This window comes from Anarhichas minor, unplaced genomic scaffold, assembly GCF_050575085.1.
Source record: "Anarhichas minor isolate MPS153535 unplaced genomic scaffold, ASM5057508v1 ptg000007l, whole genome shotgun sequence".
NCBI classification, from domain to species: Eukaryota; Metazoa; Chordata; class Actinopteri; order Perciformes; family Anarhichadidae; genus Anarhichas; species Anarhichas minor.
The window spans coordinates 7,149,256-7,164,860 of NW_027466453.1; the positions used below are offsets into that span (position 1 = coordinate 7,149,256).

Here is a 15,605-nt window from a genome sequence, read left to right on the forward strand (position 1 = left end):
ACGATTTACTTTTTATCCGAATGTGATTATATTGTTCTACATACATTACATGTTTATTTACTTATTTACAGAAGTCAGTGGAGTTTTCTGAGGGGATCAGCAGGAAGAAACAACATCAAAGAGAAACTGAAGCACTGCTTGACAGACTTCAGCTTCCAGACAAACAGCAACAGAAATTGTCACCAGCAGATGTTCTCAAAGTAGGTCCACCTGTGAAACAGAACCATGACATGTCTGAGAAAGATGTAGCTCATACTTTTATTCAGAAGTTGATGATGTTAGACTATAGAGCCAGATATATTCCTGTCAGACAAGACAGTCCTGAGGTGAGCCACTCAAACCCTGTTAAAGTGTCTGATACTGATGACACAGACGACGATAACCTTGATGCTCTTTACAGCACCAATGTAAACTCTGATCAATCAGATCTCAAGACTCACGTGCATCCAATGGATGTTCAAATGGCAGTATTTCACTGCTCAGACAGCTTTTTTAAGCAGAACATGATTACAAAGCTATCACAATGTCAGTACGCCTTACCCTTGCTTGTTCCTGACCCAGTAACAATGGATATTGGCTGTCCTCTGTGGACATTCAGACAAATAAGAAAAACATGGAAGAAAACTGAAATGAAAGACAATACTAACATTGTCAACATGAAGAGTATGCCCATCTGCAAAGCTGAGACACCCATGGTGTCATTTCTCCGCCTGGGTTCACCATCTCTGTCTAAATCTGAGCTGATGAACACTTTGATCAACAATCGTCACAAAACCTTCTTCGACAGAAACTGCCCAGGTAGTACCAAGTCTCGCCATCTGATGGATGGTGTGGCAGAGATTGCCTGGTACTGCCCTGCTGGAAAACCCAGTGATGCTTTCACTGACTGCATTGCCTTCTGTAATCTTCATGGTGATGCTCTGTCAAATGTAAAACAGCGTGACATACTGACTGACAAATCTTCAGTCAATGTTGTACTTGTACCAACTCTGGAAAAAAATGATAAAAGCAGTGCAGTGATCTCAGCCCTTCACAAGTCTACAAAGCCTCTCATTATTCTCATTGCTGATAGCGATGGTGGTGCTGTCCAGATGAAAAAGGGAAAATACAAAATGGGTTTAAACGACAAAAGCCAGTCAGATGTTTCTGAAGAGCTGAAAAAAATCATTGGAAAGATTTTGTCTGGTTCACATGAAACCTTCAAGCTTGAATCCATGGCTGAAGTTTCTGGAGTCAAACTGGATGAAGACGACAAAGCCTGCCAAAAAGGGAAATCTGCTGCGATGAAAATTGTGGACTTGCTTCAGGGGATGGATGTTTCAAAGATCAAAGATACATATCTCCCTTGTCAAGGCCAACTGTGGAAGGAATGGTGCAAAATCAACAAAGAACTGTATCACCTCAAAGGAAACACTGAGAATGAGAAATGTGAAAAGCAAGAGAAACTGATGCAAATACGACAAGAACAATGCAAAGCTTCCTGTAGTGAACCAATGAAGTTGTTCATTGAAAGCCTCTCATCTTTGTCAGCAACAGAAAAAGATTATTTCTTGAAATGGACTCAGATCTTAACAGATGCCCTCTCCACAGACGACCTCGGTTCAATTCTCCAAAGCTATGATAAAAAGTGGGCTGAGGTCTTGGACTTGAAGAACAAGCATGTCAAATCTGATCTAAAAAGAAAGCAAACTGAACTTGATGAAATATCAACACAACTACAGTCAGCAACTTTTGGCTTGGAGCACATCTTTAGAGAAATGGGACAGATCTATGAAGCTCATGCATCTCCACAGAAACAACCAGAGAGGGGACAGACTGACTGGTCTAAATACCCCGAGCTGGCTGCAGAGCTGATGATATCAGGACACCCAATGGAGCTGATGGATGGTGATGCAGGTCATGTACCTTTAACTTGGATCTCTGGTCTTTTAGATGAAGTCATCAAGAAACTGGGTGACAGGAGAGTCTTTGTTTTGTCAGTGTTGGGCGTACAAAGCAGCGGAAAATCAACAATGCTGAATGCCATGTTTGGGTTACAGTTTGCAGTGAGCGCTGGCAGGTGCACCAAGGGTGCCTTCATGCAGCTGGTTGAAGTGTCAGAGGAGATCAAGGAAGACTTTGAGTTTGACTATGTACTAGTGGTGGACACTGAAGGACTGCGTGCTCTTGAGTTGGAAGGTAAAGCCACTCTTCACCACGACAATGAACTGGCAACATTTGTTGTTGGTCTGGGAAACATGACACTGATCAACATCTTTGGAGAGAATCCAGCGGAGATGCAAGATATTCTGCAGATTGTTGTTCAGGCTTTCATGAGGATGAAGAAAATCAAACTTTCTCCAAGTTGTGTGTTTGTTCATCAGAATGTTACAGATATTGCAGCTACAGAGAAAAACATGGATGGAAAGAGACGGCTGCAAGAAAAACTGGACAAGATGGCCCAACTAGCAGCCAAAGAGGAGGTTTGTGATGCCGAGTGCTTCAGTGATGTCATTGCATTTGATGTGCAGAAAGATGTGAAATACTTTGCTCAGCTTTGGGAGGGAAGTCCACCTATGGCTCCTCCAAATCCAGGTTATAGTGAGAGTGTCCAAGATCTGAAGACCACCATCCTCTCTAAAGCGAAACAGTCTGCTGGGATTACTCTCTCGCAGTTCAAAAGCAAAATTCAGGACCTGTGGAATGCCCTGATGAACGAGCAATTTGTTTTCAGTTTTAAAAACACATTTGAAATTGCAGTGTACAGAAAACTTGAGGTCCAGTATGGGAACTGGACCTGGACCCTGAGGAGCAACATGTTGACCATTGAGGACGGGCTTCATACCAAAATTCAAAATGGAAAACTTGACAAGGTCGAGCTCAATCATCTTCATCAAGAATCGAACAAAACCTATGATGAAATCAAAAAAGCAATGACAACATACTTTGATGATGACAGAGACAAAGACATGTTGGTTCAGTGGCGAGGCCGATTTGAAAGCAAAATCAAGGAGTTTCATGATGAACTATTGAGAGGAGTTCAAAGAAAACTGGATGAAGTCATCCAGCAGAAAGGGGCTTGTAGAAAGCTTAATGATAAGAAGACATTGTTTGAGAACAAGCTGCTACAAAAGAGCAAAGAACTCGCTCATCAGTTAAAGGACAAGGCAGAAGATGAAGAAGAACTTAAAAAGCAGTTCAACTCTGTTTGGAGTGACTTGGTTACAGAACTAACTAAAGATATAAAACCTATTGAGGACATCAACTATGAAGAAGATCAATCAACTGTCCTCTACGAGCTTGGTTTTGAATGGTCTCTCATAAATGAATCCAAAAGAAGTGTCAAATACAAAAAAATAGCAGAGGTTGGTGATTACGTTCATTATGTATCTCTGAACAAGCATCATGGTCATGAAAATGACATGGAAAGTGACACAATAGGACAGAGATTCCTTGAATTTGTTTCAGAACAAACTACAAAAATGAAATATTCCTGGAAGGGATATTTTCAGGATGAAGAACAGCAACTGATCAGATCCTTCATCGACGATGTTGAAAAACAGTCCCTTGACGCAATTAAGAGCAAACCTGTTGCTACAAGAGGCTACAGTCTAACTTACTTGCAAGAAGTGGCCAACGATGTAAAACAAAAGGTGACAGAATTTGAATCAACGAGGAAATATGCTCTAAAGAAGGAGTTCACAGTTGATCTCTTGCTGTATGTATTTCACAGAGCAGAGAGATGGCTTTCAGAGTCCCACATGACATTCAAAGGGAACAATGATGCACACTCTTATGTAGAAAGCAAGAAAATGCAATATTACAACATTTTCACAAGCTTCTGCAAAGGAAGCTCATCTGCTGTTGTGCTTGGACAACTGATCTGTGACAAGCTGAAGAGTTCCACTGAAGAGGCAGTCTATAACAAGACTGCCATTGATTTCACTGATGAGATGAAGTGCAATTACCCAGCATTCAATGGGAACAGGTCGAACTTGGAGAAACATGTGTTGAAGTCACTCGCAGAGAAAGAGGACTTTGATGACTTTATCACCTACATCCATCACCCAAGGAAGCAAGCAGAGACGTATATAAGAGAAGAAGTAAGGAAATACATCTCCACAGGACAGGGAAAAGGGAAAGCACAGAATATACTCAAGAAAAATGTGGACGACATCAACAGGCTTGTTAGTCAAGCTTTATATGAAGCAACAGAGAAAGTCAAAACCCACAAAGGAGGCCCAGACATGTGGATGGACGAATTTTCCAGTTTGCTAAAAGATAAGCTAACATTCAATACCATCAGTTGTCAAAACTTCAGTGACTTGAACAGTTTTGACTTCCTTAAAGAAGAGATAGAGAAAGGTCTTGTATCCATCATAAAGGAGTTGAGCAGCCTCTCACTGGATAACATGAAGAAATTTAGGATGAAGCCTGATGAAATCCTCATCGATCAGCTGTGTGACTGCTGCTGGGTAAAGTGTCCATTCTGTGCAGCTGTTTGCACCAACACCATAAATGATCACAAAGAGGACCACAGCGTGTCTTTTCATCGATCTGCAGCAGTTATGGGATGGCACATAAGAAACACCGTGGATCTGAGTATTGAGTTCTGCACAACAAGTATTGCAAGTGATGGAAGTTTCTACCCTAACAGAGATTCAGAAGTGGTCATTCCCTATAAAAAGTACCGAACTGCTGGCCCAAATTTTGCTAACTGGGCAATTACCCCTGATGGGTCCAAGCTGGAATATTGGAAATGGTTTGTGAGTCGATTTGAGAAGAAACTGGAAGACCACTATGGATTAAAATTCCAGAACTATGGTGAAATTCCCAGTGAGTGGAAAACACACTCTAAGGAACAAGCTATTAAAAGTTTGGATGAAATGTTCAAACTGTGAGTCAGCCAATACAACCACAACCCTGCTGAAAACCATGATACTGGTTTTCACATGATTATTCATTTGTCAGATTCCTATAAAACAACATTCATTGACGTTTGATTATCTCTCCATTGACGGGGGAAGTTGTGTGAATAATAAATGTGTCAATGAATCATTACAAACTACACGTGATTAGACTGGTTCACAGGAATCAGATTACTTCATGCAAACTAACACTTAAAACAAAAGAGTGCACAAGAACAATAGTAATGTGGAGAATTTAGTGAGTCATAAAAACATTCTCAAAATATTAATATTAATTTCAAGTCAATGACTCATCTACAAAGTTGGTCTGTGAGGATTTCTGTAAATGAAAATTGTTTTCATAAAGTAAAACTCGAGGAAAGAGTTGTGGAGCAATAGCAGCAATAACTAATGGAAGCCATATTTCTTTGTTAACCTGTATAATTAATTTCTTAAATTTGTCATGAATATAAACCCTGTCATGAATATTGTATGATTGTATTTTTGCATGGCGTACGTTTTGTTGGGAATTGTTTTGTTGAGATGCTCATGTGCTTGTAGCTGCCAAAACATAATGAAGATGTTGCAAAGTGAAGTAGAACCAAAGAGTGACTGTTGTGAAACTGTAAAAGCCTGAAGAAGTATCAGGTTTTCTGTTTGCCATGACAACTTCTCAAAGAATATTTCAAACATAACTGGTGAAGGATGCTTTATGATTATGAAGTATATAAAGTGTTAAGTTTTGTTATTTCTATCTCACTTCAACCAATCGGTTATTATATCCCCACAAGTATGAGTTTTGTTGTTTTTATTCAATCTGTGATTTTGCCAATATAACCACGACACTGCTGAAAATCATACTTGTTTTCACATAATTATTCATTAATCTTTAATCAGTATTGAAGTGTTAAGTTATGTTTATCTCCTTTAAACCAATCTGTTATTTCCACATAAGTTTGAGTTTCGTTGTTTTTATTTAGAAACTTACTGTATCCTATTCTGATATCCAAGAGTGATGTAAACAGATTTAAACAACGTAAGTCATTGAGAAGAAATCTGTTGACTTATGTTACAATAAAAATAACTTCCTCATATCTACTGAAATACCAAGTTTCTTAGTGTTTATAATACATTGACACCTGCCAAAGACTCAGTGCATTTATTTCTGATACTGTAGTGTATTTTTTCAAGGTTGTTATGCTTCAACGCCAGCCACAGTCATGGCCAGAGGCATAATATTTTTGGGTTGTCTGTACATCCTGTCTCATAAATTTATACATCCCAGGAACACAAGGATGAACTGATCAGATTTTGATGGAAATTCATTGGTCACAAAATGCGTTTTTGGCCTTAACTCAAGAATTCATAAGCTAAATATGACAATTTCACACAAATGTCTAATAAGATAAAATAATGGAAGTGAAGACATTTTAAACAGACATGGATGTAAACTGCAACATGATGTATGTTGCAAACATGAATAAGGACACCGATAAAGAAAATGAAGAGGAAACACAGAACATGAAGTTGATCAAATAAAGAATTTGAAACAAGAGCAAAGATTTGGAGTAAAATCTTACTGAGATTGTTTGGACGCAGCAAAAGCTGAAAACTTTGTGAAACAGAACTACCTAAACTGAAATGGCATCCGTCAGATCAAATGACTCCCAATGATGCATTCTTTGGAGATAGAGTTGAATCAGTAATAACTATAAAGCTCCTTGTGCATTCTCTGATAAAAGTGACACATTGGTCCTATTAGATATTACTTTATCTACACGAAGCCATCTCAGGTCACTTCTCTTGACTGTTTATTTTTTCGGTCACAGAAGGCAGCAGAAGTCCACTCACAGGCTACACAGGTAATCTCAGTGGGCTGTTACTATTTTTAGAGTGATTTGTTGTCTCTCTTGGTCTGCTGCTCTCTCACAACTAGACTGATACTGTATGTAAAGTTAGTGTTTGTTGTATGTTTTAAGCCTCAACCCATCAAAGACAATAAAACAAGATAATTTGAATACAAACATTTTATATTCTTGTGCACAACAGGACATTTTTAGATAAAGGTACATTTCCAATTCACTGAACATCTACGTCTCATAGTGATTAATATTTCTTACAATGACTGAAGTCTCAAAGTCTTGTCTTTAACCAAACCGATAAACATGTCATGCATGTGTAACAGCAATTGTGTCTCTTAGCAGATCTTTAAGGAAGTCAGTTTGAAGTCCCCTGTGATTTTGATGTAGCTGATGATGTCCATGTTATTACGGTTGGGAAACTGTACTTCATGTCCATCAGGAAGCTCCACTTCAAACATGTCTCCAGTCAGCTTCAACACCATCTGAAAGAGAAAAGATACAGTAAAACCTTTTCATTTTAGCAGACATCTCAAAATCTCTGCAAACAAAATCTCCCTGCATGGCGAAATATCACTAAAGGTAAGTGAGGAAATGAGTTTCTTGTGATTTTCTTTTTTTACAAAATACACACATTCTCTCTCCCTTCTGTCAGATTGCCTCACCTTGACCTCTGCTCCCCTCTGTAGGGGGTTGTGTATTTCCCGTTTCTCAACGGCCCAACAACCAGCAGCCTTTGAGTTGCAAACAAGAACGGCTCCATCAGTGTCGTCATGGAAACGAGGGTTAAAGTGCAGCGCCAGGTCGTCTGCACCACAGCCGAGATCGATCTCGAATCTGAGTGGATCAGAGATTATACAACAGATGTAGTCTTAATATTGACATGTTTGCACAGCATAAATATCACCGTTTTATTCAGTGAAGAAGCGAATATAAAACAAATGTTATGGGTTTGGTTGGCTCACCCGTCAGCATCATGTGGAATTACCCCCTTTACTTTCAGCTGATCTCCAGCTCTTATAATCACGTTCTTCAATTCAAGTTGCTGAGAAACACAATTTTGCAGTTCAGGATTAACAAACCATTTAATTAGAAAATAAAAGATTGGCGTTATAATGGTACTCATATTTGTATTCTACACATTACAGAAGCAAAGTTAAATAGAAGCAAGAACAAAGCTGTCAAACTTACCATGCTCATGTTGGGTGCTGGTGTTGGTGGACAGTCCTGGAGCAAATGGAAGATGTAAGAGGATGGTGTTGGCACACAAGCAGCCTTCTGACCTAGAAGACAACAAGAAAGTAGCCTGACTGTGAAGTTTCTCCCAATTTATAATGTGAAGCACAAAGGATTCAGTGATAGGACGGGTCACCGTAACAATGTGACCCGTTGATCATCATGATAATCAAGTAGCCCTTTCAATGCAGATGCACTGCTCTATTATACACAACGCCCCCAAATTTGGGGGCTCCGTGCTCAAGGGGGGTAGCACATATCGAGAGCGAATATTTTGCATGTATACATGTTATATACCAGATTAAACAGCAACATCTGGGCAACACTATCATGTAAGTCACCTTTTACACACTCCAAACACAATTATACACAACTAATATAAGCAACTAGAAGATGTACCACAATATCACGTATTTTTCGACACGAATCGGCGACCTATGCACTCCGTTTGCACATCCCAACACAACGCTGGCCGCTATCATGGCCGATGCATAGATCAGAAAGCACGAGGATTCGACCGCGAATCCACCCATAGCTTCTAAATTCCTCTCCGTGAAACCATTAAATAGTTACAGCCAGAAAGCCAACGAACAACAAACTGCTCCACAGCAAAAAAATTTAAACGCATCATACCACGAGATGATTTTCTGGAAGAAAAACGCTGGAAATTGACGGTAATGCATTTCAGCCGTGTTCTCTCCGTGTCCCTTTGTGTGTGTGTGAGAAAATGGCGCTTCTGGGTGCAAGTATGACGAGATGGTCGGCATTTTACTGTTCGGATTTTTAGTGGCTAAAAAGTCAATCTACTCAAGAACCCTCCTACTGCATTCCTGAGTCTCTTCCGCATTGCACAAGGTGTCACATGCTGAAATCCACCAATCATAGGCTTAGAAGAGGCTACATAGACAGACGAGAAAATTCCATGGAGGAGAGATATGAGAGCTCAAAATGGCTCAAAATGATGCCAAACTGCTGTATTTGGATAGATTGAATACTAGTAGTGATAAAACAAGTGAAATATATAGTTATATAGTATATAATATTAGAATAGAACAGCGCAACAGTTGGTTCCAAAAATAAGAATTTGGCTTGACCCTGCCTGACCTCTCCGTACTCAAACTTCTATTACGTTAGCCTGCTTCACTCAAATCGACGTACAATTTGTTTGTGGAGACTTCAGACATGTTGTGCTATGATTGTGGAGTATTTTTAGGCTTGGATCTGCATTATTTCAAAGAAATAATATCAATAAAAGTGCTTTTTTTTTCAGGTGAACCTGAAACTTTTCAATTTGAGCTGTGTGCCATCTTCATTCACTATTAACCAGTAACATATACACAATATTTACACATCTCAACACATCTCACAAGTGTTACCTGTATTATACCATCAACATTATTAAAATAGACCTTGTAGTTAAAGATCTACACTCTTTAGCATGGGTATGCAATTTTTGAGCAGAGGCCTAAAATAGGGCTAGAGTTCAAGAGTTAATCATTGCTGTTGAACTAATTTAGTAAAAAAGATGAATTGTCTCTTTTATCACAGAACACGTTGTGAGTAACAGCTGCCACAGTGACAATGCGAAGTGTTTGAACAAACTACTCTGCCAAGAGCTATTTAAATAGGTTTTGATTGGGAGCCACTCTGCACGTTGAGGAAGGTCCGCAATACGTTACTGATTACAATGGAGCAAAAACACAACCAGAGTACACTGTCTGTTTCCAACCCGTCTGTTAAGTTGATCCTATCAATTAAAGAACATTGCTTTAATATTAATTATTGGGCTTGTGACAAAGTGGGTGAGAACACACCATTTGTCCCCATATTACACTGATCTATAAATCTAAACCATGCTTGTCAATTGTTTGTGTACCATACCCACCATGTGCTCTAGAGGTTAAAGGGGGAGGCACCCAACCATTTCCTCTATTTATACACTGGATGATGTCATCAGTGATGTCATTGGGTCAAACCAAGTATGGGGGGGGAGTATGTACAGGCAGATTTGTAGGTTAGTTGTGATCTGTTTTACATTGTTGTGAGTGTATAGCAAATTGTAAACCATATCAAATTGTTGGCTACCTAAAGGGGTGCTGTAAGGTATAGCTTTCGTCTGTTAACTATTGGAGTCAGTAATTGGTGTCACCTGCACTCATGGTAGGAACTAGATCCTGCTGATAGAAGGCTCTATATAACGAGATGACTTTGACTGAACAGGGGAGAAAGGAAGATTAGTGTGTAGCTGTGTGCATGTGATTATGTTACTTTATGATGAGTTGAGTTTTATTCAGTTAAGTTAACTGTTTGTTTGTTTGTTTTGTTTGTATATACGTTTGGTTACACATGTAGCAGGGCACTTTTATAAATAAACCACCTCTTTGTTATCTAGACAAAGTCTCTCTGTCTGCCTCCTATCACTTCAGAAGCCACTCCGGTCAGGCTTCACCACAGGGCTATTGTTCACAATAACGCTGGATGTCTCTTCAATAATTAATTTTACGATTACAATGTGACCCGTTGATCATCATGAATATCAAGTAGCCCTTTCAATGCAGATCTGATCTATTTAATCATTGCTGTTGAACTCATTTAGTGAGTAAAATTCAATCGCGTGATAATTTAAGCTGCACGCAGTTTTCGCTCTCTTTGAATGTCAGCGAGCAATGGACTTTAATTTACCGATGGTGTGAATGTGTGTTTTGATGTAACGGTGCGCTCCGTATTTCAAATGTCTGGAAGTTCAGTTGTCAAGGGTAGAGTGTAACAAAAATATAAGGGTCGCTTTTTATTAAATGGAATAAAAGATCTCCACCCCAATAACTTTTGCACTGTCGCTTATACAAATGTGATCTGTGCTAATGGTTTGGTGTCTTTACTGCCCTCCAGGTCACATGTTAAAATAATCTAATCAGCGTCAATGCTGACAAAATAACACTTATTGTAAATACTTTCAAAATATAGGGGCCAAACTGTCAATTAGAATAATCTATCATTGTATGCTATAATAGTTGAATAGTTATTACAACTTAAAACTCAAACTCCATATATTCGTCAGTGAGAATAACACAGATGTCAATACAGATGTGTATTGGTGGACAATGGTTATCAATCAATGAACAATCCTGTCCTACATATCAGTAAAAGTTGAACTCAAGTTATCACAGTGTGAAACGTAACTGTTACAGTAAAATAATAATTGTGCTACTTATCAGTAACATTGTCACATGACCGCCTTGCTCGTCGTAGTTTCCCTCATGCGCTTTATGAACTGTAGCTACGAAGACGATTGATTTATGTTATCGTATCTAGATATTCAGTTTGGCCACTTTATTCTGAAAGTATATACCGGAAGTGGTAGTATGTCTGCAATGACGTTGTCTTTATTAATTTCTTGCAGTTCCACATTGTGACCACGGGAGGACGACAAAACTCACGATTCTGAATCAGAAACAGTTTATTGCCAAGTCCGTTTGCACTACTCTATGGCTGCCTTGAAACAATGTGAAGATAAAGGTTATCCCCTGGGTTATGGAATGTGTTACTCCCCTTATCCCTTAGACTTTAATAGGGGAACGTAACAAATACATTAACAACAAAAACAATGTTGGCAGTCTGTTGGCTATCATTTCTAAACAGCTTCTGTAAAATTCTCCCCGGACCAACATCGTGGATAAAAAAGATTAATGTGAAAAATCTAGTCTTGCAGTGATGCCATCATAAGTGAGGTCCACTTCACGAGTGTAATATAGACATGACATTTGTGTTTGTAAACTTCCCATAACCAGGCTGAATAAACTTCCTGATATTCACTCAGGAATGATGAGTATATCAGAGAATGGACAGTTGATGTCCTTGGACGGGCTCTTATGAACCAGTAGACTAATATTTGATGGAACCTCACGTTGCACAACACTGGCACATTTAATGGCTCTTATTTATCCAATTCAATTTCATGTCTCTGGTTTCTAACGTTGCCTGAAGTTGAACTTGAGTCCATCATGTCCCTTCAGTCTTCCCCCGTCTAACAAGTGGCTGAATATAAGCTACATTAGACCGGCAGATACAGGTACTCCGCAAAGCATCAATACATATTACATCACATATTGGATTGACTCACATTAAGCTAAGTGATGTCTGTAAACCTGTTAATAGCTAATTGTGTAATCTATAGGCTGAGATATAGATTGAGGAGACTGATGCTGCTAACGTTAGCTATCAGTCGTAGCTAACTGTGTGCAGCATCATTGAGAGAGTTACTACACTGACAGTAAATATTCACATATCTTATGAGCCTCAAATCTCTGTGTGAAAGCCTTGGTTAACCTGCTAAACTACAACTTTTCGGCATTTTGGTGTTTCTCTCGTAATGTGACAGAGTGTTTCTTTCCCTCAATAGAGAGTGCAGCCTTGGTGATGACGCCATGCTGGTGTGGTCTACAGCTTGGAGCCATAAAGCCCCTCTTTCTTTTTTAGGACATGGCAGAGGAACAGCGTTTTGGGATTTATTGTTGGTGCAAACAGCTACACAGCAGTTTGTTTAAAGTAGAAGTTTGGAGACATGTTTCAACTTCATTTGTTAACCCTGTTGTGACCGTTGCTTCCCAAAAAAGTCACCACGGTTGCTGAAATGTTTGTTTAGAAGCGTGCGACACATAACGAAGTCCAGTTTCCAATATAAGCATTTTATTGCTCACATAAACAGAGGCGAACCACTTTCTCTGTCGTTATCCATTTTCTCTATGAACCAATAAATCATAACATTTACATTTGTTAAATATGCACGTTCAAAAACTGTTTGCTTCTGTTTATTTAGCAACCCCCTGTGTCCAATGACCCCACTGATTATAATACCTGTGCCCTGATTCACACCGGCACTACGCCCCCATGTGGTGGGAGGTTGCACAAAAACAAAACAACAAAATAGCTCTTACAACCCTGTTGCCCTCGATGTTTTCCCACTAAAATGGAAGATGTGATGAGAGCCAACTCTGGATGAAGCATTGCAGGTCTGAAACTAAACAAACAAAGGTCCCGCCTCTGATCAGCCAATCTATGGGTTCCTTTGTAAATAGTCACTCTGAGCACCGGAGCTACTCTTGGACCAACAGAGCGTGTTCTGGGTCTGAGGAGACGGAGCAGCAGAGTGCAATACTATTAATGTTACAAAGCTAGCTACGTTACATTTTCACTAACATATATATATATATATATATATATATATATATATATATATATATATATATCAGTGGTGGGCCGGCAGGGCCAGCTAAGCCTTCTCTGCTGGCCTAAACAGAATTACAAAGTTATAGCTATTTTATAATTTAACAATTTTTCACAAATACACTACATGTAATATATATATTTTTTCCCCATTAGCTTATTTTCTCATTGCACAGCTCCTGTCTTCCTCTGTTGCTCTGCTTCCAGCCTGCAGCGCTGCTTAGCACAGCTTGTTTTAAGGAGAGCTTTTATCCAATCAGATTCAGCCCCTATGTCTCTCTGTAAGGAGAGAGGCCCGATGCCCACTCGAGAGCCTTTGCAGTTAAAGTGAATGGGGACGATATTGTTGATTGTCATAGTCTTCAACCAATCAGATCTTTAGTTTGACATGTTGGGCGTATTCTTTGACGTGCCAGTGCTACCCAGGTAGCCTGCTAATTACGTCTGCATTAACGTGCACCGTGATTGGTCAGTGGGCCAGCGTGACTTTTGTCAAACAGAAAGCTAGATAGCAGATCTTAGTGTTTAGTAAGAGTTCAGGTTGAAACATGTGTAAGAGAAGTTATGATATTTGTAGCAGTGTGCTTTGTGTAGATTATTTATTTATTTTACCTAGCTTTGTTTTTTTAACACTCAATGGCTGAAGGAAGAGGAGAAACGGATTTAGGAGTTACTGACTTTGTAAACAAAGAAAGGAGGATGGACTTTGTCTTTAAGTGAAGGCAGCTTTGGTAAGTCAACTGCTTTTGTTTTTTTACATCTGCAGTAGCGTTTCTACTGTGTTCATTTGTCTATCGTGTCGTTTTTATGAATAATATGAATGGCTCGTGCTCTAGTGCTGCAGCGTTGCTGGATTGATTTGTTGCTTTGTTGTCATATAAATATATGTGACTGGTTCTTGTGAGTTTGTTCTTGTCATTGTGTTAATTACATTGATTTGGACTATATGCATTATCCGTTAATTACGAAGCATCCCGTCATGCGCGGGGTTATTGTCCAGACAATTGAATTGGTTCGGGCTGTTGTTTTCTTTTTACAAAGCAAGCATGATGGTCTGGAAAAATGGGGATTATGTGGCGATTGCTTTAGCCCTGTCTGAATCAGCAGGGAACAGCTAAACGCTGCGGGGAGAGTTCGTAGATTGTGTGACAGCTCGGAAGGCCCAGGTATAAAATGCACGGACCGCCACTAACATATATATAGCCTATGTTTTCGAATATATTTTAAGATGCATATTGTTACAGTCTTGTTCTTTAAATGAGTTTATCATTATCAACTGCTTTACAGATTTTGGTCACATTTAAACCTCTCTGTGCCCCCTTTTCAGCCGCACTCCCCCTCCCTTAAGAATCAGTCATTTTCATTCCCTACCTGCCCACTCGATGCCCTCAGTGTTTTTCACGAGACTTCCTCATTCACCTGCTCACCTGTCATCATCAGTCACTACAAGCCCAGATTGTTCCTTTGCCAGTTTGCCCCAGTTGCCATGTGCCGAGTACTTTAGTTTTCGAGCAACCTGAACCTGATTCTGACTCCTTTACCTGGAACTGGATCTGAACCTGCTGCCTTTCAACTTGTCAACCAATATCAGAACCTGCCTGTTCGTTGATCAAAGACCAGATCCTGGTACTAATGCTGATCTTGACCCTGGACCTTTCCCTCTCTCTGCACTATGTTGCTGCCATGCTTTCATAGATTATTTGAACTATTGTAAAAATACAAGTCACTGATTGAGTTTGATATCACAAAATGTATTATTTTTAACACAAACTATTAATGACTTTTTAATTTCATCAGTAACAAAGATTTAAAAAGTGACTGAAGTTTGTCCCACCTGCATTAATTATACTCAGAACAGCTGAGTGAATGAATGTTCAATGGATGTTTTTCTATTTTTTTCACACTGTACATAATCACTCACTACATAATTAGGATGTTCAACAGCAAAATGTATTCTACATAAATCATCAGATCATGTACAGCAAATCAAACCGAGCAAGGCAGGAAATGGGTGGGGGATTTTTGTTTTTTTTGTCAAGCTACAACAAACCACAACCCATATCCTACAGAACGGCAACTCATATGCAAACATAGTACCTCCTATACAGAAGCACAGCTTCAAGTATAGAGCAGTCTGTTACAATAGTATTATTATACTGTTAAATTTATTAAAATAATGCAGTCCTCAATTATTTGACTCAAATGTAGCTTAACCAAGTCACGTCATATGTTACTTCAGTACACTTCAAGGAGATATACTACTGGAACCACGGCAGAAACGGCCAATGCTTATGACAGGGGCCAAATTTCTCCTGCATCACTCTCGGTTACAACCTTGTCTTGTTCAATGCACTACAGTGTTGCTGGGAGTGTGACCCAGAGTGAGGTGCTAAGGGAGGAT

General features: G+C 39.4%; 2 protein-coding genes across 5 annotated transcripts in view; one reads left to right on the forward strand and one right to left on the reverse strand.

The window, feature by feature from the left end:
* Positions 1–15,605, forward strand: part of LOC142942206 (interferon-induced very large GTPase 1-like) — a 71,211-nt gene that overhangs the window by 15,405 nt on the left and 40,201 nt on the right. For 3 of the 4 annotated variants that reach the window (XM_076084442.1, XM_076084458.1, XM_076084465.1), the window contains one exon: positions 72–5,980. The exons of the other annotated variant lie outside the window; for it this stretch is intronic. In XM_076084442.1, coding sequence (XP_075940557.1) covers positions 72–4,880 — 4,809 coding nt within the window. In that variant the 3' untranslated portion in view covers positions 4,881–5,980. Of the gene's footprint in view, positions 1–71; positions 5,981–15,605 lie in introns of those variants that run through there. 4 annotated transcript variants of the gene reach the window in all.
* LOC142942298 (galectin-2-like) lies at positions 6,902–8,139 on the reverse strand. The gene is made up of 4 exons (XM_076084570.1): positions 7,937–8,139; positions 7,711–7,790; positions 7,411–7,582; positions 6,902–7,230 (listed from the first exon to the last, which is right to left on the reverse strand). Exons 1-4 carry the CDS (start codon positions 7,943–7,945, stop codon positions 7,084–7,086), a joined length of 408 nt encoding a protein of 135 aa, XP_075940685.1. The 5' UTR covers positions 7,946–8,139; the 3' UTR covers positions 6,902–7,083.